This window comes from Elephas maximus, chromosome 13, assembly GCF_024166365.1.
Source record: "Elephas maximus indicus isolate mEleMax1 chromosome 13, mEleMax1 primary haplotype, whole genome shotgun sequence".
Classification (NCBI taxonomy): Eukaryota; Metazoa; Chordata; class Mammalia; order Proboscidea; family Elephantidae; genus Elephas; species Elephas maximus.
The window spans coordinates 63,436,981-63,460,849 of NC_064831.1; the positions used below are offsets into that span (position 1 = coordinate 63,436,981).

General features: G+C 50.9%; 1 protein-coding gene across 1 annotated transcript in view; it reads right to left on the reverse strand.

Annotated features, from left to right (window-relative positions):
- Positions 1-13,567: 13,567 nt before the first annotated feature.
- Positions 13,568-23,869, reverse strand: part of HCN4 (hyperpolarization activated cyclic nucleotide gated potassium channel 4) — a 52,764-nt gene continuing 42,462 nt past the window's right edge. The window contains exons 3-8 of the mRNA XM_049906032.1: positions 23,197-23,358; positions 20,853-21,071; positions 16,015-16,161; positions 15,668-15,908; positions 15,152-15,316; positions 13,568-15,036 (exon numbers count right to left, since the gene is read on the reverse strand). Of these exons, the coding sequence (XP_049761989.1) occupies positions 13,568-15,036; positions 15,152-15,316; positions 15,668-15,908; positions 16,015-16,161; positions 20,853-21,071; positions 23,197-23,358 (2,403 nt within the window). The remainder of the gene's footprint in view (positions 15,037-15,151; positions 15,317-15,667; positions 15,909-16,014; positions 16,162-20,852; positions 21,072-23,196; positions 23,359-23,869) is intronic.

Consider the following 23,869-nt stretch of genomic DNA (forward strand, 5'->3'; position numbering starts at 1 on the left):
TTGTTCCGTCTGGCCTGAATTTTCTCCCTACCCTGAACCCTCACTATCAGCTTTCTCTGCCTGGCAAATTATTAAAGACCGAGCCTAACCACCCAGTCCTCTGATAGTTCCTACTCATATTCCTGTCACTTCTAACACACTGTGACCTCCTCAGGAAAGCAGCCAGGCTTGTTTATCTTTGGACTCTCCCCAGTGCTTAGCGCATTGTAGGTGTTCACTACATGAGTTTTAAATGAACTTGCCCAGTGAGGAAGATAGACTTTAAATCCAGTAACTAACACACCATGGCACAGTGCTGGGGGAGCTTGACACAGCCCTACTTCTTCCTGGGAGCGTATACTCAGAAAGGTTCCTCAGAGGAGGTAAGGCTGAGCAGAGTCTAGATGTTCTATAGGGCCACCTCTCTGCAGGGAGGAGTAGGCCACTGCAGAGCTGAGAAGCTGCCCACTTCACATGGCCATTAGTATACATTGAAGAGAGAAAATCGTAGCCATGTGAATGGGGCTGAAGCTGGGGTCACTTGAACTATGCTCAGCCGCCTCTCACTGGATGTGGTGCTGGGACCAGTACAGAGGACATGAAGAATGTAGGGGTCTGAACTGGCTGACCCTCAATGGAGAGAGAGAGCTGATGCTATCCTCCCTGAGATCCCTGGAATGTTGCAAGGGCAGTGCTGAGCCCAGTCTTGATCTGGGTTTAGTTGGTTTAGTACCATAGCTGGGGGTCAGTGCTGGTGAACGAGTTAAGAATAAAGTGGATTTCTTCCAGAAACTCAACACCAAGGCTTTATTGAGAATTCTGGGCAGCTTGCGGCTTTCTAAAAGAGGAAAAGAAGAACTGGAACCTGTTCCATGAAGGCAGAAGGATGGGTCAGGCTCCCATCAACAAAGTTGCCCGGGAGATGGCAGGAAAACCAATGGTGGAACATTTCAGGCCAACGCACAGAAGGGGAACTGGCTGGAACTGAAGCTAAAGAGATCTCAGTATGGGCAGGTGGTATGAGAGAAGTCAGAAAAGGATCTTCCTCACTCAAGAGGCTGGGAACCACTCATTGGTTGCACAGATGTTCCTGAGGGCCTACTATGTGTTAAACACCGAAGCTGCAAACATGAGCAAGGCAGTCTCTGTTGTTGATACATTCAGTCTAGAGGAGGACGCAGACAGGGAAGAGACAGAAATGACCACCCAGTGTGAGAAGTGCTAAGTGATGTGAACAAAGTGACTAGTCAAGCAAGGAAGGAACCTCGAACCCAAATCAGAAAGCCTAGGTGTCACAAAGGAAGTGATGCTGAGAAGAGTGATGGAGAATCCACCAAAGAAAGGAAATGGAATTCCTTCCCACAGCATTTGAACAAGACAGATATTCTGAGAAGCAGCCAAAGTTCAGGTGTAATGATGTGCTCAAAAGAAAGTGGGGGATATCTCTAACAAACAACCAGAAAACTAAACCAGTCAGGAAGCTGGAGATTGCCTGGGGCAAAGGGTGATACTAGGAACTGAAGTAGGGGGAGGGAAGAGAAGGCAGCCCGGGCCCGCAGGAAGTGAGGGAGCCAAACCTAGCACTGCACAAAGCCAGAACACTGAAGGGTAACTCTTAGGAAAGGGTGGTTAGTAAAGGCAGCCAGAAGGGAGCCTGACAGGCACTGCTGAGTTTAAAAAATAAATCATCATAATCATCTCCCTTCAAAATTCTAAACCACAGGCCTGCTTTCAGGAAGGCCTAAGGTTCAATTTGGAACTGCAATATAATCAGGGATATTGCAGACCTGGAAATTTTATTAGAGCGAACCCATGTTGGTAATACTCTGGTATTTAATGAAGAGCGAACCCATGTTGGTAATACTCTGGTATTTAATGAAGAGCGAACCCATGTTGGTAATACTCTGGTATTTAATGAATGAAGAGCGAACCCATGTTGGTAATACTCTGGTATTTAATGAAGAGCGAACCCATGTTGGTAATACTCTGGTATTTAATGAAAGCAAATGTAAATTTGCTCCGGAGAAAAACACTTGAACTCAGACCCTTTAGATTTCCAAATATTAGCACGCAATAAAAATTGCCACAAACCAAGGAAACCAGCCTCCAAACACATTCAACAAATTCAAACCACTAAAGACTTCAGGTATTTAAACGATCAGGTTCAGATTATATAATAACCATGTATAAAATGTTTAAAGAAATAAAATGTATTCAATTGGATTTTATGTTCAGCAAAGGTGGAAAGGGTAGTCTGTAACAAACGGTGCTGAAACAATTGGATAAAAAATAAGCCTCAACTTTTATCTCACACCATACAAAAATGAACTAAAAATAGATCATGCACTTAAATATAATACCTAAAACTATAAAATTTCTAAGATAAATTATAGGAGAAAATCTTTGTGATCTTGGGTTAGGTAAATATTTCTTAGAACAGAAAAAGCACAAATCATGAGAGAAGAATTTGATAACTTGAAGTCATCAAAACTCAAAATAGTTATCTTTCTGTGATACATAAGACTGCTATGAGTTGGAGCCAACTCAACAGCACCTAACAAGAACAACTCTTTGAAAAACATAGTGGAAAAAATAAAAAGACAAGCCACAGATTAGCAGAAAATATTTGTAAAATACAGGTCTTACAGAGGACTCGTATCCCTAATATAATTCAATAACAAGAGAAATGATCCAGTTAAAACAAATGAATAAACATTTCAACAGTCACTTTACCAAAGAACACATATGGATGGCAAATAAACACTTGAAATGATGTTCAACATCACAGTCGTTATGGAAATGCAAACTAAAACGGGGAGTTACCGTTAGGCATCTTCTAGAATGGTTAAGGAAGAAAGGCCTAGTGATCTATTTCTGAAAAGCAGCCAGTGAAAACCCAGTGGATCACAACAGTCTGACGTGCAACTGATCTTGGGCATCATGGAGATGGCACAGGACCTGGCAGCGTTCCATGGGGTCATCATGCCTCAGGGGCCAACAGCTTACAACCACAACAGAATGGCTACAACTTAAAAAAAAGACTGACAGTATCAAGTTGTGCAAGGTTGTGGAGCACCTGGAACATGAAGCTGGTGGGAGTGCAAAACAGTATTCCTACTTTGGAAGATAATCTGGTAATTTCTTATAAAGTTAAGAATACACTTACCATATGACCCTGTAGGAAACCCTGGTGGCATAGTGGTTAAGTGCTACGGCTGCTAAGCAAAGGGTCAGCAGTTCAAATCTGCCAGGCGCTCCTTGGAAACTCTATGGGGCAGTTCTACTCTGTCCTAAAGGGTCGCTATGAGTCGGAATTGACTCGACAGCAATGGGTTTGGGTATGACCCTGTAATCCCATTCCTCAGTATTTCTTTACCAAGATACATGAAACCTATGTCCACATGAAGACTTGAATGTGGATGTTTACAGGAGCTTTGGCTATTATTGTTATAGAAAAGATATATATAACACATTTGCCAATTCAACATTTTTCAGGTGTACAATGGCTATTGTTCTTTTTTGTTTTTTAAGAAAAAAAATTTTTTTTAACGGGCAAAAGTTTTGAATAGTCACTTCATCAAAAAAGACACATGGATGTGAAATAAGCACATGAAAAGATGCTCAAAATCATTAGTCATTAAAAACCAAAAAACCAAACCCATTGGTGCGAAGTCAATCCCAACTGATTAGTCATTCAAAAAAAACCAAACCCAGTGCCGTCGAATCAATTCCGACTCATAGTGACCCTATAGGACAGAGTAGAACTGCCCCATAGAGTTTCCAAGGAGCTCCTGGCGGATTTGAACTGCTGACCCTTTGGTTAGTAGCCGTAGCACTTAACCACTACGCCACCAGGGTTTCTATTAGGGGAATGTAAATTAAAATCACAGGAAGCTCTGCCCAAGTCTGTTCGTTGCAGACAGACCAGGGACTGAATACCAGATGCATTTCCCATCTAATTTATTTATTTGTTTATCTATCTACCTATTTATTGTTAAAGACAAGTGTATGATTTTTAAAAATTTTTATTGTGCTTCAGGTGAAAGTTTAGGTTAGTTAGTAGTTAGGTTAGTTGGTAGTTAGGTGAAAGTTTACAGAGCAGATTCGTTTCCCTTTCAATAGTTTGCACATAAAGTGTTCCATGACACTAGTTTCATTCCCCACAATACGTCAGCACTTTCCCCATTTCTATCGTAGGTTCCTGTCTTCCTTTTGTCCCGATTTTCTACCCTTTCCTGCCTTCTCATCTTTGCTTTTGGGCAAATGCTGCCCTTTTGATCCCGTGTAATTGGTAAGAGCACATTCCTCTTAGGTATTACTGTTTATTTTATGGTCCTGTCTATGGTTTGGCTGACAGGTGGTCTCTGGGAACAGCTGAATTCCAGGTCAGAAGGGTGTCTTCGCTATTATTCGTAATATCCAAACACTAGAAACAGCCCAATTTCTCAACTGGTGAATGAATAAACAAAGTGTAATACATCTATACAAGGGAATACTACTCAGCAGTACAACAACAGGGAAGACTCTCGAAAGCATTAGGCTAAAGGAAAAAAGTTGGACACAAAGGACTACATATTTTGTGATTCCATTTGTATGAATTCTAGGAAAAAACCAAAACTTTAGTGACAGAAAGCATATTGCCAGGGGTCAGAGGTGTGAAGAAAGGGACATGAAGGAATATTGGGGAGTGATGGAAATGTTTTATATCTTCATTGTTGAGAGGGTGATATGACTGTATACATTTTTCAAAACTTACTGAACTATATGCTTAAAATTGATGAATTTTCCTGTATATTCACTATACCTCAATAAAGAAAATAGATACAATTAGCTATATCAACAAAAACACAAGGAAATAGGTGTAAATCCAATAAAATGCATAAACGTTCATGAAGAAAATTATAAAACTATGTTGAAAGATTTGGCAGAGACAGTTAAGGCCCCCAAAGATTCCACGTGCTCCCCTGGATATCTCAGCCTCTTCTGCAGTTACATGTAATTCAGAGTCAGCCTCCTCTCCCAGCTGTCTCTTCCCCTCCCATGGTGATCTTGGAGACCAGGGGGGTTCAAGTTGATATCAGTAAGGAGAGGGACTGCCTGTCTTGCATGGGACTTTATCTGAGTTAGAATAAATCTGTATTGTTTTAAACCATTGAAATGTTGGGCTTTGTCTGTTGGTGTAGCTAGTACTAATTACCCTGAATAATTAATGTAAAAGACGAAGGCATTAGTGGTTCAGTGGTAGAATTCTCGCCATGTGAGAGACCCAGGCTCTATTCCCGGCCAATGTACCTCAAGCGCAGCCACCATCCATCTGTCAGTGGAGGCTTGCAAGTTGCTATGATGCTGAACGGGTTTCAGTGGAGCATCCAGACTAAGATGGACTAGGAAGAAAGGCTTGGTAATTTACTTTTGAAAATCAACCAACAAAAACCTAACAGTCCTATCCATAACTGACCACGGGGATGGCACAGGACTGGGACAAGTTTATTTCTGTTGTACGTGGGATCACCATGAGGTAGAGGCCAACAAAAAATAAGACATTAAGAAGAGAAGAGGCACAACAACAATAAAAAGACATTAAAGAAGATCCAGATATGGGGAGAGTCATATTAAGTTCATCCATTGGACTATGAATTTTCTTAATAATGTTAATGTAATCCCAATCAAAAGCCCACAGAATTCTTCATTCGTCTTGACAGACTAATTCTAAAATGTATATGGTAGCACAGAGTCTAGAATGGCCGGACACTCCTTAAGAAGAAGAAGATTGGGGGACTTGCTCTACTAGACATCAACCTTATAAGGCTATAGTAATTAAGAAAATGTACTGTTTGAATAGGACTCAACAAATAAGCTAATGATACAAAATAAAGAGCTTCAACACAGATCCAGACATGATAAATAAAAGAAGTGACATTTGAAATTATTAAGGCTCATTAAATAAACGATATCAGAACAATTGGTTGTTCATATGGGGCAAAAATGAAATTAAACTGTGATTTCACACCACACCCAAAATCAAGGTCAGGTAGAATAAGGACTTAAATGTGAAAAGCAAAACTTCACGCTTTTAGAAAGGACTATGGAAGAATATTTTTATGATATCAGAGTAAGATTTCCTAAACAACCAAAAAAGGCACTAAGGAAGTATTAAACAATAAGGAAAAGATTACTAAATTTGCCCTTATTAAATTGTAGAACTTATGTTCATCAAAGAGCCCTGGTGGTGCAATGGTCAAGAGTTACAGCTGCTAACCAAAACGTCGGTAGTTCGAATCCACCAACTGCTCCTTGGAAACCCTATGAAGCAGCTCTACTCTGTCCTATAGAGTTGCTAGGAGTCGGATTCAACTCGACGGCAACAGGTATGTTCATCAAAGAACACACACACAAAAGGTGAAATACAAGCCATAAACTGGGAGGAGATACTTGCAACACATATAATGGACAAAGAGTTAGTTTTCCAAATAGATTCATGTGTGTATAAAACTCCCACAAGTCAATAAAAAGTCAAACAACGATAGAAATTTTGGCAAAATACATGAGCAAATATTTCTCAGACGGGGAAACACAAATGGCCAATGACTATAAGAAAAAGATGCTCGGCCTTACTAGTAATTAGTGATTTGCACATGAAAACACAATCAGATATCACTAGGTCGGGAGAGAGAAGAAAGTCTGATGATTCCAATTGTTGGCAAGGATGTAGAGCAAAAGTAGCTCTCATACATGGCGGGTGGGAGTAAACATTGTTACAACTCCTTAAAGCACCTTGGCCCTCTCTTGTCAAGAGAGCTTACATGTCTTTATCATGAACCAGGACAAGAATGTTTATGGCAGCACTGTTTGTAACGGTGAGACCTGCAATGGTGGGACAACATGTCTACCTCCAGAAGAACGCCTATGTAAATGACGGTGTAGTCACATACCGGAATGCTATACAGTAGTGAAAATGAATTGACCATGCCCTGTGCATCAATGAGATCCCAAAAACACAACACTGGATGCAAAAAGCAAATTACTAAAGAATACATCCAGCATGATACTACTCATAAAGTTCAAAAATTTACAAATACAGACAGTGGTGTACAAAGTGGAGAGGGACCGGTCCACCCTTGATGAGGCAATAAAGGAGTGAGTTATTTGTAAAGAAATTTAAAACAATAATAAAGCTGAGTAAAAGTCAATCTGCTTTTTATTATCACTATGCATCAGGAATTCTAAATAATATTGAGAAAATCTTCCTTCACCAAGGCAGCTACTTTCTATACTACCTTTCCCTCACTTTGCTACACAACTGAATATATTATTTAGAGGTATTTATTTCTGTAGTAAAATTATCGTGAAAAGCAAGGAAATGATAAAATTAAAATTCAGATTAGTGGTTTTCCTTGGAGGGAGGGAGAGGGATATAGTTGTGGAACGCTGATGCCATCAACTCAGTTCAATTCATGGGGACCCCACAGAACTGTGCTCCACAGGTTTTTCAGTGGCTGATTTTTCGGAAGTAGATCACCAGGTCTTTCATCCAAGGCATCTCTGGGTGGATTTGAACCACCAACCTTTCAGTTAGCAGCCAAGTGCGTTAACCATTTACACCACCCAGGGACTCCCACGGATGCCTTCAAAGTTATTATGTCCTATTCCTTCAACAGAGTGGCTAATACATGGCTGTTCATTTTATTATTTTTGGTTTATATGTAATAAGATAGATGTAATGGGGACCCTGTTGGCGCAGTGGTTAAGAGCTCAGTCTGTAACCCAAAGGTGGGTAGTTCAAATCCACCAGCCGCTCCTCGGAAACCCTATGGGGCAGTTCTACTCTGTCCTGTACAGTCACTATGAGTCGCAATCAATTTGACAGCAACAGCTCTTGGATTGTGTATCTGTCATATATCTTCTGTGTGGATGAAGGACTCCCCGAGCGCAAGTGGCTAAGTGCTTTTCTACTAGCCCAAAGGTTGGGAGTTCCAACTCACCTAGAGGCACCTCAGAAAAAAGGCCTGGCCATCTGCTTCTGAAAGGTCACAGCTTTGACGCTCCTATGGAGCAGTTCTATTCTGCATACACAGGGTCTCGTCATGAGTCAGAATCAACTTGACGGCAACTGGTTTTTGTATGAATGAAATATTCCACCCTTAGAAGAAAGAAATAATGAAACACCGAAGTCAGGGTGGAAGGTAGAGTGAAGACATGCTCTGTAATGCCCTGGAAGTTGCAAACTCCACAAGGAATAAGAGGTCAAGCACAAGAGGATGAGAAGCCCGTGACAGCAGCCTCAATTGCCCAGTCTGAAGCTCAGAGGATGTTGGGGCTGGAATTCAGGGAAACACCTGGGCCTCCAAGCCGGAGACGCCATGACTCTGGGACGAAGTTACTCCCAGGAAGTGTGGGTGGAGAGCCAGGAGCACCAGCCTTTCAGGAGGAAGAGGAGCCCTTAAAGCTGAGGCTGAACAGAGAGAGATGGAGCAAAGAGGAGAGAATGGGGTTTCTGAAAACTGAGGAGGGCACAGTCAGCACGCCAGATCCGGCTGAGAGGGCAGTAAGACAGGCCTGAGAAGCTACCTGGGATTTCTCAGCACAAGCCACTGAGGACCTGGTCCAGAGCCCTTCCAGGGGTGGAAGGCAGAGCTAGACTGCCGTGAGGAAAGCGATTCCGAAGGGGAGTGAGGATGGAGTTTAGACAAGGCTTAAGAAGTCTGGCCGAGATGAGCAAGAAGCATCCGCTGGGAGGAGATAGAGAGTGGAGGGAAGGATTTTACTGAATCTTTAAAAATTTTTCATTCAAAAATTCCAATCTGATTTAGCCAAACTAAGGCAGAAAGGGCACCTTCAGGCCTTCCCTGTGCTGGCAGCCCGAGCACAGCAGGTGCCCCGGGGGCTGAAGCATGGGGTGTGGTGGCCTTTCAATGGGGAGGGGAAGTCTGCCCTGGTGAGGAGGGGTATTTTAAAACTGACATTGTTCAGAATTGCTGGTACATGGTAAGAGAAAGCAAACAGACCTTGACTCATTGTTACTATTTTTAAATTTTCTACAGACAACCAGTTGCTGTCAGAACGGGGATGGTGACCCACGTGTGTCAAGAGTAGAACTCAGCTCCACGGGGTTTTCAATGGCTGCTTTTTTCTGAAGTAGATCTCCATCCAGGCCTTTCTTTAGAGGGGCTGCTGTGTGGACTCAAACTGCCAACCTTTCAGTTGGTGGCCAAGCCCACCAATCATCAACCATTTGTACTACCCAGGGACTCTGTGCAGGCATGCACCCTTTATTGCCTGCTGCTAGGACAGACTGCTCCTACCACCCTGCCCTTCCTAGATGTACTAGGGAGAGACAGACTTTGCATCCCCAGGATGGGATTGTGCATCCTAGCTTCATCGCATTCTAGCTAACTGGCCTGGGACAGGTCCCTAACCTTCTCAGAGCCTGGGTGCCCTTTAAGCCTATTGCCCTTTGGCTCATTGTAAATGGGGCTAATGTTTATTTCATAGGGTTATTGTGAGGATGAGATAACATGAAACACCCACTGCCTAGCGCACAGTAGGTACTTACTGAGTGTCCTTTTGGGGTAGAGGAACAAGGAAAATAGTGACTGGTTCTGCACCTCTCCCTGCACCCCTGGGAGTGGCAGAGAAGGTCCTGTAAAGCCTGGGTGGTGGCGGAGCTCTACTGTGGTCACGCGGTGGGCAGGGGTGGTGGATGGAGGAAGTCTCCTCCCCACTACCATGGGCTGGGATCTACCACTTTGCGGTTTGGTTGGGGCAACACCGCTAACCTCTCCCCCACCCCCACCCACCCTCATCACAGTCCCTGTCTGTCGGAGAAGCCTCGCCATCGCCCCAAAGGACAGGTCTGGGCCAGCCCATCTCCCCAAGTCCTCCTGCCCCCGCCGCAGGTCTGAGCTTGCGTCCCTGCCCAGCCGTCCCTGCGGGGTCCCCAGGAAACACCGCCACCCGGGCTGCAGGGGGCAGTTGTCATGGGGACACCAGGGCCTGCTGAGCTACCTCGTTAGCAACGGGACTTCCAGGCCGGTTACCATGGAAACAGCATCTGCTGGGAAATCGGTGATGGGGAACGCAGAGACGGGTTCCCTGCCCTTTCCGGAGGACTTTCCCCTCCTTGGGCGAGCCGGGAGAGACGGCACTCCCATGGCTTTCCCGAGGCACTCCCGGTGCCGCCTCCGGGAGCCCCAGGATTTCTCTTTTCCAGCAGCCAGTCTCCTGCCCATGGCTTCGGGCTGCCTCTCCCCTCTGGGGCAAGTTCAAGGGCCTTGGGAGGGGCCCTCCCCGGCCAGGGGTGGGAAGGGGGCCATGTGAGGGCTTTGCAGAGTGTCTGGGGACCAGGTCTAGGGGGCCATGTCTAGCATGCCACCACAGCAGGGAGTCAGTTCTACACCTCCTCCTAGCAAGTGGAGTCTGTGCTCAGGTGCCCCATCCAAGGTGGGCTTCAGCAGCTGTGCCCCATCCTCTGCGGCACTGGAAAGCCAACCCTCTGTCCAGCCTAGTCACTTCTGTCTCCCAGCTGCCCTCCAGCTTCTGAGGGCAGATGTGATCTGGCTAAGCTGGCATCTCCCCCTTCCTTCAGTATCCAGCTGGAGTTAATGCCAACACTTAACGCCCTTCTTCTCCTCCATGGAGCATCAAGGAGCCCCGGGGACCTTGGAGCACTGGCAGCTGGGGTGGGGAAGGTCTGAGTCAGGTTTCACAGCCTCCCACCCCTGCCTTTTCCCCACCACTGGCAGAGGGCACAACACACCCACCGTCCTCAACAACTCCCACCAGCCCATAAACACACCTGTGACCACAGCACAGGGTGTGGTGACCAAGTCTGCGGGGGCTGGGGCTGGGGGACCCCCCATGGCCTCACACTCCCGGGCACACCTTGGGGTGTAGGTCTGCGTGCACAAGCGCCCACTTGTGCTCCAGGCTCATGACCACAGCCTGGCTCCAGATACCACTCCTCCAGCATCTGCATCAGCCTCACACCCACCCCCAATCCCTGACTCCTAAGACAAGACAGCATCTGCTGGAATTTTTTTATTTAAATAAAATATACAATACCGCGCATTTACTGTTTTCCGTTTTAAAAGTGGAAGATTCGAAAATTGCTTGTGGGGGGATTAAGGATGGGAGCAGCAATAGTCTCCCATGAGTGGGCTGGGCTGGGTCAGAGCTTTTATAAAATGTGTGTGTATGTGTGTGTATAGAGAAGAGGGTGGTTAGGCCAGGCCCTGATGGCAAGGGGGGGCTCCTCACGCCCCTGGACCCTCCACCCTGACTCCTGTCCCCTTCCCCACCATCCCTGCTGCCTCCAGAACTAGACTCCGGGCTTGGATCAAGTCCTGCTGCCCCCGCTGAGCTGCCTGCTTTGGGGAGAGGGTGTTGTAGAACTCAGGTTGAAGCTGCTGCTTGAATCTTTCCAGTTCTGAGAACTCCCCAGGCCCCAGAGGGACTTTTCCAGCCCAGGAGAGACCAGGGCCAGGCTGGCTTCTTAGCTCTATCCCTAGGAGCCCAGGATCCCTCACCCCTTCTCTCCTCCATTACTGCCCACCCCCCGCCAGCCCATCTGTGGGAAATGGGCCTGCCTCACACCCTAAGACAAAACCAGGTCTTGCCAACATTCCGGCTTGGAGCATGGAGGATGGTTCGGAACCTGTACTCCCTGACTGTTGGGGAGGGGGATCATGCATGCCTCAGGAGGCCTCTGAGCTGCTTTCATGTTGGCCCTTGCTCTGAAACCTGCTGTGGCTTCCAGTTGCCTTCAGAATCAAGGCCAATCCTCTCATGCTGCCATCCCAGGCCTTCTCCCTGGCTCTCCAGCCTGTGGACCTCATCCCGAAGTTCCTGCTTCTGCACCCACTGGGAACTCCATTCCACTCACTGCCCTCCCTTCCTCTAATTCTTCCCATCTCTCAGGGCCTGGCTCAAGCCCGCCACTGGCTACACCCCTTCCTCAGTTCCTTAGGGAGGCCTACCCATCTCCGGAGTCCTGAGGTTGTAAATCCTGGAGCCTTCAGCCAAATCTCCCTGGGGCTCTCCCAGCTGACTGGAGCCATGGGCTGGGCACATGAAGAGGGGCAGAAGAAATGTGACTTGTTGAGCACCTACTGTGGTGTATGCCAGGCGCTGGGCTGGCCATTCCACACATTTTTCTCATCTGGTCCTCGTGAGGGTGGTACCATAATTACTCCCATTTTACAAATGAGGTAACAGACTTGGAAAAATTAAATAACTTGCCCAAGGTCACATGGTTAAAAAGCAGCAGAGCTAGGGTTTGAAGCTGGGTCTGCCTGCCTCCAAAATCTGGGCTCTTCCCTCTACACCATCCTTGGGGACTGTGGAACTCAGTCCCTCTCAATACAGCTTTCTGAAGGAAGGAACATAGGCTTTGGCCTCACTCAGGCGTGGATTTCAATCCCAGATCCGTTGCAGCTCTGCCACTCCTAGTTATGTGCCTCTGGGGAAATTACCTGCCCCTCGGTTTCCTTATCTGTGAAACAGGAAGAATGAAAGTACCTACCTCATGGTTTTTGTGAAACTGAAGAAGTTAATGCATGTAAAGTGCTAGACCAGCGCTTGGCATAGAGCAGACTCGATAAATAGAAGTTGCCCTCACCTGCCCCTCACTGTACAGATGGGGACAGTGAGGGCCCCAGAGGTGACAAGATGTGCTTGAAGCCCTGCGGGAAAGGAGAGGCACAGCCCAGAGTCATCTGCTTCCACATGATGAAAGGTTGGGCTGGGACTGGATTTAAGACCAGAGATGGGGAAGGAGGGGGCCTGCTGAGGAGTCCTGGGGGGTCCTCATCCTTGAGGACTGGAGAGAACACCTCCCCCAGAGCCTGCAGTGCCCAGCCTGCCAGCCAAGGCGGGTTGCTGGATGTAAGGTGACCTGGGTGTCCTGGCGACATAGGGTTAAACTAGACCGCACACGTGTGCGCACGTGATTCACTATCTACATGGCTCTAGAGAGCATTACATAGCTATACATATACACATCTTACATACATATACATAGTCATATACATGTCTTGCTAAGTTTGCAGTAGAAAAAATGCAAGGTCCTCAAGGCCCTGCTCTGTTTTGTCCCCAGGACCCAGGCGTCTGAGGCTCCCCAGGAATACACGCAAGGGGAGCCCCTTCCCGGGGAACGAGGTGACCCCCAGCAGAGTGGGGCTCCAAGTTCACAGCTAAGGGACTGGTGGTGGTTGTTTCTTAAAATAAATACCATGACAGATCTGTTCTAGGAACCCCAAATATGGGTCACCCCACCCTTGTCCCTGCCCCAGAGACCCCACCTGCCTTCTCTCTGGCTTCTACGTTTGGGCCCCTCCTGCTCCCCTCTCCCCTCCCTCCCTCCCTCCAGTGCTGAGTATTAAAATAGTCTATAAAAGCAAGTGACCAAAAATCTATAGCTCTAAGAATACCTGGTTATTTTCTGCTGTCTTTTGTTTTTCTGGGGTGGGTTCTGTTTCTTTTGTTTTGTTTAATGGTAATTATTATTGATATTGGTATATCTCCTAATCACAGTTAAACCTGAAGGAAGAGAGAAGGGAGAAAAAAGAAGAGGAAGGAGGGAGGGCCTAGCTCATAGATTGGATGGCAGTTTGGAGCGTACTGGCTCAGGCCTGGCCCCAGGTTCCCTCTGGGGTGCAGCAGTCAGAGGGGTCCCCCCAGAAGAGACGGCTCTTGCCCCAAACAAAGAGGGTGGGGGTGGCAAGGAACCTGAGGATGTCTTCCGAGGCAAAGTGACGTGCTGGCCCGGAACGGCACCATAGGGCCTCCCAGGGGGGCCAAGGCCCCCACTGCTCGCACTAACCCCGCTGCCACCCCCAGCCCTGGGGAGCAGGGGGAAGGCAGCCACGGACTCCCCGGAGGAGTGTGGGGAGGCTCTGCGTAGAGTCTGCGCCCCATCCTGGGGTAGGGCTGGCTGAGAGGCTGATATGAGCTTGAGGTCCTGGGTGAGGCGGCCTGGGGTGAGGGGTGGTGTGCCCCGGCGCTGGGGGACCTGGGGCGGCGGGGGGCTGGATGCAGGTGGCAGGAGCAAGGACCCATGGGAGCCAGAGGCCCGGGGTGGGGCACTTGGGAAAGTTCTTGGGGGGCCTGGGCTGTGGCCGGGGGGGCTGAGGCCTCCTTGTGGGGGAAAGGGTACAGGGGAGGCCCCCCCAGAGGCCCTTGCCATGAAGGATGGCCGCTCAGGCTGCCGTGGAGGCGTCTCTGGCGTACTTGATGGGCCAGCAGCTAGACCCGGGGACAAATCCCCAGGAGGCTGGCCCAGCTGCCCAGGACTGGATGATGGGGACCTGGATGAGGGCGGGGGTGGTAAGAAGTGTTCCAGGAGTCCCAGGCCTCCCCGGGCCCCTGGCAGTGGCGGCGGTGGCTGGCTAGGCTGTGGGGAACGGGCCCCAGGCTGCAGTGGGGTGAGCAGTGGAGAGTCGGAGGAGGACAGGGAGCCGCCCAGCGCTTTGTGGAAGTGACCAAACCCAGCTGTGGTGGTAGCAGCCGTACTGGCAGATGGCGTGGGGGCTGGGGAGGAGCCACAGGCCCCGGGCGGCGGGGAAGAGCTAGACGAGGGCAGGAGAGGGCTCAGTCCGGCAGGAGCAGAGAATCCGGCCAGCTGTTGGATGTGGAAGGAGGATGACGAAGGCGTGTCCACCTGGGATGGGCTGCTGGCAGGTGAGGCAGAGCCCAGTGCAGAAGGGATCAGTGACTGTAGCCGCTTCAGGTGTCTCGGTGTTTGCCCAGCCCCGAGGTTGCCCAGCCCCGGCCCCGGGGGTGGGCGGAAGATGGCGGCGGGCAGGCGTGGGTGGTGGGTGAGGGCGATGGCTACGGAGGTGGTGGCAGCGGCGGCCTGCAGCGGGGCCTGGATCAGTGGGGTCCAGATGACAGGTGTGGGGGTGGGCGTGGCTGAGGTGGCAGCCTGGACGCGGTGTGCACAGTGGGCCATCTCACGGTCATGCTGCACAATCTGCTGGATGATCTCGTTTTCCTGGTAGTTGAAGACACCAGAGTTGAGGTCGTGCTGGACCTTGTGAAGGAGGATGGAGTTCTTCTTGCCTGGGACACAGAACAAGAGCAAGTGGCTCAAGCCAGAGCGGGGAAGGGGACGGGGACCACACCCCAGCCTAGGCGATCAGGAACCCTGCCCTCCTGCCTGTGGCTCCTCTCTCACCTATGCGATCCAGGCGGTCCAGCGCCACGGTCTCGAAGGCCCGCCGCATCATGGGGTACTCCTCCAGCACCTCGTTGAAGTTGTCCACGCTCAGTGAGTACAGGCGGCAGTAGGTGTCAGCCCTCACGCTGGCTGTGCGCCGGCCCCGGGTCAGTAGGCAGATCTCTGCTGGGACATCAGGAATCAGGGAGGAACGGACAGCCCCACCGGGACTCCCAGCAAATTCCAAAGTGCCTCCTGCCTGCCGTGTCCTGGGTCCCCACAAGCTGGTCCAGAAGCCTTGGCAGGCTCCCGAGGCCCCACCCCTAGGCTGTGGCCACAGTGGATGTCTGTTCTCCCCACCAAATGGGGTTCCAGACTGACTTTCCCATCTCTGGGACCACCCCCCTATACTGGGCTCACAGATCCCCACCTCTAGCTGTGGCCATGCAGGCATCAATGCCTCTCATCCTTGGTGTCCTCTAGTCCATCCCTGGGAGTGGCCTCCTCTCTTCCAGGTCCCCCTGGCTGTCTCACCTCCAAAATAGGAGCCATCAGCCAGCTTGGTCTCCTTGTTGCCCTTGGTCAGCACGCTGACCACGCCGTGCTGGATGAAGTACATCTTCTTGCCGATGGTGCCCTCGCGGATGATGTAGTCCCCTGGCTGGAAGACTTCGAAGTGCAGCTTGGTAAGCATGGACGTCACAAAGTTGGGGTCTGCATTGGCAAACAGCGGCATGGAGGCCACCAGCTTCCGGCAGTTGAAGTTGATGATCTCCTGCTCCCCAGATGGGGTGGATTGGGAAACAGAAAGAGGTAGGTGAGGGGAGCTGCCAGGCAGGAAGGCCTGGCTCCCCTTCCCTGGTAGCGGCTGCCCAGCTCACCTCACGCAGTGGCTCGCTTAGCTCACCCAGGATGCTCTCTTCATCAAACATCTTGCCTTGGTAGCGGTGCTCATAGTAGTCATGGATGCGCTGCCGTGTGTCGGGCGGGAGCTTGTGGAAGGACATGTACTGCTCCACCTGCTTATACTGAGTCCCGGAAGAGAGGGGTGGGGGTGTCACTGCCAAGCCAGTCAGCTGGCACCACCCCAGTCTTGGCTCTGCTGGTGACCAGAGCTGAGCACCAAACCCTGTCAGCCTTGTTACAAGACCTCGGCTCCTTGAGATTTGAGGTCCTCAGTGTGAGTATGGTCACACTGTGCCCACAGCAATGGCCCTGATGCCCAGCTGCTTGGAGTAGAGAGACAGACTTCATAAAAGTGTCCTGTCCTCTCTATGTTCAATCCTATGGAGATGGGAGAGGACAATATGGACTGTACAAAGTCTGGTGACAGAAGTCAACAGATCCAGGAGGTCCATCAAGTTGCCTCTAAACATCTGTCTTTTCTATGTTGCACTGAGGGCCGGAGAGGCCCCAATGACTCTGGGAAGAGTTGTTTCCTAGTATAGGCAATAAATTGGCCTAGTCAGATGGATTGGGCTCCAGTGAGTTAGAACTGGAGACTGAAGCAAAAGTATTCGACCCATCCCAATCCATCCTATGGTATCTATCCAAACATGGCCTCAGCTGAAGCCCTGAGTTATGTTGTTGAAGGGCAACTCCAGTCCATGGAGGAGGGGCTAGATCAGGGACCTTCAAAGAGAGGTCTGGGCACAAGAGATTTGTGAACCTAGGTCCGCATGGGTTAAACCCAAATAAGAACTGATCCTGCCAACCCTGAGAGTGAAGGGCAGGCGTTACTCCTACCATTCCTGGCTGGTAGGTGGACAGGGGTATCCTCAGGAGCATGACTAGGGACAGGAGGCACTGAGTAGGCAAGAGCAGATTTTCCTACACTGGAAAGTGAGGGAGGTCCCTGTAACCTCAGGAACAATCAGAAATACGCAGCCTATTCTCAGGGCTCCAAGGAGGTAGGGACATGGTGGTACTGCTTTTAATAATGCCAGTTGTGGAGGGGGAAGGTGAAGTTTCCTAAGGTCCTTCCAGCCAACCTGTTCTCTATCTGCTCTAAGTTATGCCAGTACTCTTCCTAATCCCCCCTCCCCCCCCCCCACCGAGGGGGCAGTGACTTCCTGGCTGGCTTTGAGGTCAAGGGCAGCCGGAACAGCTGGAGCTGTTTTAGTGAATTCCCCTGGTAGCAGATGGAGGATGGACAAGGGTGGGAGGGGGAGTCTGGAAGCAGGGAGGAAGTCAGAGGTTGTTGAAGTGGTCCAGGTGAGAGATGTAGTGGGAACAGAGGGGAGGTAACATTTATGGGTGAATCAGTGAGTCTTGGAAAGTTATTAACCAAAGAATAAAATAAGGTCAACTCTCAAATGGGAAGCCACGTGTACTTGACTCTTGCCCTAGAATAAACTCTGATCCTCATTCCTGATCCTGGCCTCTGTCTGAGCCCTAACCCTGGTCACGCTAAGCCCTGACCCCAGTCACACACAGAGCCCTGACCCCAGTCACACACTGAGCCCTGACCCCAGTCACACACTGAGCCCTGACCCCAGTCACACACTAAGCCCTGACCCTGGTCACACACTGAGCCCTGGCCCTGGACACACACTGAGCCCTGGCCCTACTCACACACTGAGCTCTGACCCTGGTCACACTCTGAGCCCTGACTATGGTCCCAGATTGATTTTCACCTGGCCTTAGATTAAGCCCCTGCCTGACCTTTATAACCTGACTCCCTTGCTACCTCCCCTCCCCAGCTCCCTTATTGCTGACCTGGAACTCTTTCCTCTCTCCAGTCTGCTTTCTTCACCACCTAGAATGCTCTTACACCTCCCCGCTCCCCTACTCTCCATCCTGCCCCAGCTCTGCAAGCCGTCTCTGAGCTCTTCCTCCTGGCATCATGGGACCCAGCCTTCACTCCCGAACAGTGGCCAGGGAGTTCTGGGTCAGCACCTGGGGCAGGCAGGCAGACAGGCACTTGATGAATCAACAGGGACCCCTCCTATGTGCCAGGCCCTAGAAATGCATCAGAGAAGAGGACAGACCTGGATCCTGCCCTCACAGGGCCATTAAACAAATGATTTCATATGATTAGTTAAGTAATCATGGGGGTGCAATGCGTGGTGAAGCAGAATTAGAGGGTGCCACGGGCCGTATGATGGGGTGGGGGGCTGGCAGGTCAGGGACGGCTTCACCAAGGAGGGGATGCTCAGGCTGGGACATGAAGAAGTTGTCAGTTGAAAAGGAGAGAGGAGAGTTTCGTATTAGAGCCCGTCCCAAGGCCCTGGGACAGGAGAGAACATGGCACGTGCACGGTCAGAGAAAATCTGGTCAAGATAGACTAGAGAGATCTGTGGCCCAAGGCGCAATTTGAGGATGGAGAAAGGCGGAGCCAGGTTATGCCCCTAAGTGCTGGGCTGAGAGAAAACGTTTAGAAATTCATTTCAAGAGCGCTGTGACAGCTCTGAAGAGTTTCAACGAGAGGAGTGAGACCATCGGATTTATACGTGTTTTAAAAACCACTCTAACTGCTGTGTGAAGAATGGAGTGGAAGGGCAGAGTGGAGCCTGCTTAGCTCATAAATATTGAATAGCTTACCAGGTGCCAACATGGGCCTAAGGGTTTGACGTGTATTTACTTGCTGCTCACAAACACAATGACGTTACTACCCTTATTATCCCCATCTTTACCAGCCAATGTGGAGTTGACTTTGACTTGTGGCGCCCCCTACGTGTCAGAGTAGAACTATGTTCCACAAGGTTTTCAATGTCTGCTTTTTCAGAAGTAGATCACCAGGCCTTTCTTCCGAGGCACCTCTCTGGGTGGATGCAAACCGCCAACCCTTTGGTTGGTAGCCAAGTGCGTTAACTATTTGTACCACCCAGGGGTACCATCTGCAGATGAGGAAATGAGGCACAGAGACGTGAAGCGACATGCCCAAGCTCACAGAGTTCCTCAGTGGAGAAGCTGGGATTAGAACTCAAGCAGTCTGACTCCAGGCAACAGCTCTCAAGCACTGAGGCATGCAAGAGTTAGGATGGTGTTGTAGTGACCTGGGCAAGAGAGAAGCTGGGCACTAGGGCACAGGCTGGCTGGGATGGAGAGAAAGGAGAAGAATTTCTGAGGCAGGCATTTATGACAGAGCTTGGTGAGTACTGTTGAGTGGTGGAGTAGACAGTGGTCAGGGATGACCCCCAGCTTCCCGGCTTGGGAGTTGGTATGGCTGAGATGGGGGACAGTGTAGGTTTGGAATGGAGGGGAGGGAAGATTGTTTTAATTTTGAACATAATGAGGTTGAGGTGCCCAGGGAGGCATCAAACAGACAGTGTAAAGCTGAAAAGAAGTGGAGGCTAATTATACTAATTTGGCCCCACTGCATAGAGATGAACATAAAAACACGTGAGGTGGGTGTGGGGGTTGTAAAACATTAGTACCTAGAAGCAGTATAGATAGAGGAACAGAGGTTAACCCCAAGCCACCAGGGTTGTCCACAGCTAATGACTGAGAAGTCAGCAAAGTAGATTAAGAAGGACCAACTAGAGGGAGGCGTCCCTGGATGGCACAAGCAGTTAATGTGCTCAGTTGCTAATCTAAAGCTTAGAGGTTCATGTCCAGCTAGAGGTGCCTCGAAAGAAAGGCCTGGTGATGTTTCCAAAAACTCAGCCTTTGAAAACATTATGGAGCACAGTTCTACCCTGACACACATAGGGTCACTATGAGTTGGAATCAACTTGACAGCAGCTGAGTTACCGGAGCCAGAGAGGTAGGAGGAAAACTGGGAGAGTATGGGGTCAAGGACACCAAGTAAGGAGGCAAGATCGTTAGCTTCTGTCAAGTTGGCCCTTGATTCATGGTAACCCCGTGTACAATGGGATGAAATGGTGTCCCATCCTGTGTCATCCCCACAATTGGTTGTGGATCAGACCGTTGTGATTCATAAGGTTTTCACTGGCTGATCTTTTGGAAGTACATTGCCAGGCCTTTCTTCCCAGTCTGTCTTAGTCAGGAAGCTGCTGAAACCTGTTTAGCATCCTAGCAACATGCAAACCTCCACTGACGGATGGCTGGTGGCTAAGCATGAGGTGCATTGGCCGGGAATTGAACCTGAGCCTCCCTCACAGGAGGCGAGAATTCTACCACTGAACCACCACCGCCCCTACGAGAAGTCAGGAAGGGAGTGTTAACCCTGTCAAGGTTGCTGAGAGGTCAAGCAAGATAAGGGCCAAAAAGGCTCTACAGGATTTAGCAACATAGAGGGCACTGGGGAACTCGGATCTAAGGGGCTGAGATAAGGAAATGGGTTCAGCAAGCATAAACAATGTTTTTTTTAGGAATTTGCCCATGAAGAGGAGGCAGACAATAAATCAAGCAGGTTGATGGTGGAAGGACAGAGGCTTCTGAGAAGGGAGAGACTGAGCAAATTTAAATACTGATGGGAAGGGCCAGTGGTAAAGGAGAGGCTAGAGGCTGGCAGCGCTCGTGGACAAGGTGAGCTCCCTGAGAACAGGGACAGGGTGAGATCCAGAGGGTCTGTCAGGAGAGACAGGCCCTCAGTTACACCAGGAGGGAGCAGAGGGGTGCAGATAAAAGATATGTAAGGCTTAAGGCCAGGGAGCTGAGCAGTCCTTAGCCAAGGGGTGTCCCCCTCCTGTTTCACTGTCCCCACACTGAGAGTCCTGAGCACAGGGCTGGATACCTGGGGACCCCCTCTTGGGATCAACCAATGGGTAGGTTCTCCTGAGTGCCTTGGGTGGATCATGGCTCTCTGCCCTACCTTTTCCTGGTACTGGCGCCGGGAGGAGTCCAGGGACTGGATGAGAGCCGTGGCATGGCCGATGAACATGGCGTAGCAGGTGGCACCCACGATCATGCTAAGCATGGTAAGCCAGACATCTGACATGCCCACAGGTGCCTGCCGCCCATATCCGATGCACAGCATGTGGCTCATGGCCTTGAAGAGGGCGTAGGAGTACTGCTTTCCCCAAGAGTTGTTCTGTGGACAGACACAAGGGTGGACAGACAGATGGTGGGGTGGGGGAGGCCTGAATGGGTTTGAGCCAATGAGAAGGCCAGCCCTTCTCGCTGGTACCGAAAACAGTCCCCAACCCTTCCATCTTCCCATGCCCTCCACCTAGCTCTCTCAGTGGCTGAGTTCAGGGCTCAGGGCCTTGCTGGAGGCTGAGAGTCTTGGGTGAGGGACCAGGAGGACCGAGCTGACAACCTGTGGTGATGGAGTGAAGCCACCACTTGGGCCTTTCTCTTGCAACGGGGGTGAGGGGCAGACTGGAAGTCCAGGCAAAGGCAGGGATGGGAGCCAGCCAAGCCCAGGTCTGACCTCTCGGTCCCCATGGGGCAGCCTGGAGCTCTCTGGAATAGCAGACGGCTCTAGGTTGAGCCACCCTGATGTCCTTCTGTTGCTGAAATAGCTCCGCCACCCCCAAGCTACCGCTCAGTGAAGCCCATTTCCCCACTGACCTCAATTATGAAACCAGATACGCTTCCCCTGGGGGGAAAAGGCTCCAGCAGACAGAGCTGCAAACACTGTCCTCATTCTGGGTAAGCAAAAGTTGAAGCGAGGAGGCCAAGCTAACTCCACCTCCTGTGAGATCCCTGCTCCCAACACACCCAGGGCAGCAGCCACTGGTTATATCCCCACTGCCTCCAAAGTAGACTGGCGACACACAATGCGTGTGGGCGGGAGCAGAGAGGAAGGGAGCAGGGCTCCTGGCTATTTTTGTCTACACTGCCAGTCCGGTCTCAGGGAAGGCTAAGAAGGGCAGTATCTTGAACTAGTGCATCCACAAGCCTGTTATTCTTATACAGGAGACCATCCCAGACAGGGCCATCAGCCGAACCCCAGCGCAGGCCACCTCCTCGGTGTCTCTCTGCACACAGGGCAGGTGCACTAGTAACGATGTGGGAACTTGCCCAGGGCACCCACAGAATACTCCCCAGAGCCCCAAACACTTGGCCACCACCAGGCCTTTCCCACAACTGTAGGAAGACATGGAGGGCTTCTCAGTTCATGAAGCCTGAGGGCCACGTTCAAGGTCACTCTGCAAGGTACTGGACCAAGCCCAGCTAGTCCCTTGGATCTGGTGGCTCTCAGTCCAGACTAGGGTGGGGGTTTGAGGGGTTGACCGAGGGGGAGGTAGGGTAGGGTGTAGGGCCCAGCTCCCAGTTGCCTCCAGCCCTGCTTCCTGCTTCCCTGCCTAGCCTCTGGAGACTGCAGAATTCAATCCATATGGCCAATTCATTTACACTTAGCTCATCAAAAGGCTGTTTTGTAAAGGCCTGTTTGACGCTGAAAGATGCCTCAGGGTCTCTCTCACCTCTTCAAAGCAGGTTTTTCCTCGCCCTGGGACCCTGGGCATTTGCCTTCAGACCAAACCCAACTGAATGCGAGGGAGGATGAGGGAGGCTAGGGGTCAGCCAGAGGAGCAAAGGCTTGCAGGGCCAGGGTCCTTTCTCCTCCAGCCACAGAGGGGCAGGGGGACGCTGCCCTGTGGCTTCCCAGCCCCACTTCCAACTTCTCTCATGCAGAGGGTGTTAGGGGTGGGGAGGAGATCTGGCTCCATCCTGCCCAGCCCCCCCCCCCCCAGTGCAGGAGCCCACTGTGGCCAGGTCCTGTGTGTACGGAGGGAGGAAGCTGCAAGGATGGCCCGACTCTGCGGTTGGAGCAGAAAGTGGCCAGTGTTACCTGGAGTCTTTGTGTGCTGCAGTGTCCCTTCCGGGTTTCTGCTTTCTGGGTTCAGCTTTTAAGAGTTGAGCTGCTTCTAAGAGGCAGAGGTAGAGGGCAGGAGCCACCAGCCCAGCTTTGCCCCACCTGACACAACCTGAGGAGGCCCAGGTCTTGTTTCCCTGGGTGAAATCAGGGCCAAACACAGAGGCTCCCAACTTCCACAGAGGCTGTAGGAAGGGCAGAGGCCACAGCTCCCAGACAGAGCTCTGTGAGTGGATACCTGGACTTGCCGCAAACATGGAACTCTACTGGGCACCTCAGGGCCCTACATCCTGGGGCTCGGGAGCTCCAAGTAGTCAACCCACTCTGCCCCTTCGGGCCTTAGCCCCCTGCCTGGCCCTGGCTCTCCGGGGAATGCCAGGCGGGGTGTGCTCACCACCATGTTGTTGATGGACACCCAGCAGTCGTCGGGGAAGTCCTGCAGCATGGGTACCAGGAACTGCAGACAGCCATCCCAATGGCACAGCAGCAGCATCATCCCGATGAGATTCACAATGCGCACCACGGCGCTGGCCAGGTCGTAGGTCATGTGGAAGATCTGCCAGCAGGGGTGAGAGGGGTGGTCCAGGTAGGTGGCTGGCCAGGTAGAAGAACGGCCCCCACCTGCAGACCCTGCAGGGGCTTGTGGGCCCTGCTCTGCACATACTTGGCTGAGAGTCCAGCCCGGTGCAGACGCCAGGCCAGGCCCCAGAGGCTGACTTTGGGCTGGGGAGTCCCAGAGAGAGGCCTCCTGGGATTGGGGGCAGATACAGAGGCCTCCAGCGGGAGGTCCAGCCATCCAGGCCAGACAAGTGGAGGGAGGTCATGGTGGAGAAGCCACTTCATCAGTTTGTCCAGGGAGTGAGGACACCTGGGGACAAGAGCCAGCTAGCCTGAGGTTCCTGAGGCTCCTCAGGGGGCTGCCTCTCTAACCCAAGGTCTGCAGTCATGCCAGGGGCATGGGATTCCCTAAATCTGTCCCTAGACCCTCACTCAGGACCCACACCAAGGGCAGCCCTGAAACTGCAGAGGGACCAGCACAGGCCCACAGGCTCCAAGTTCAGACAGAC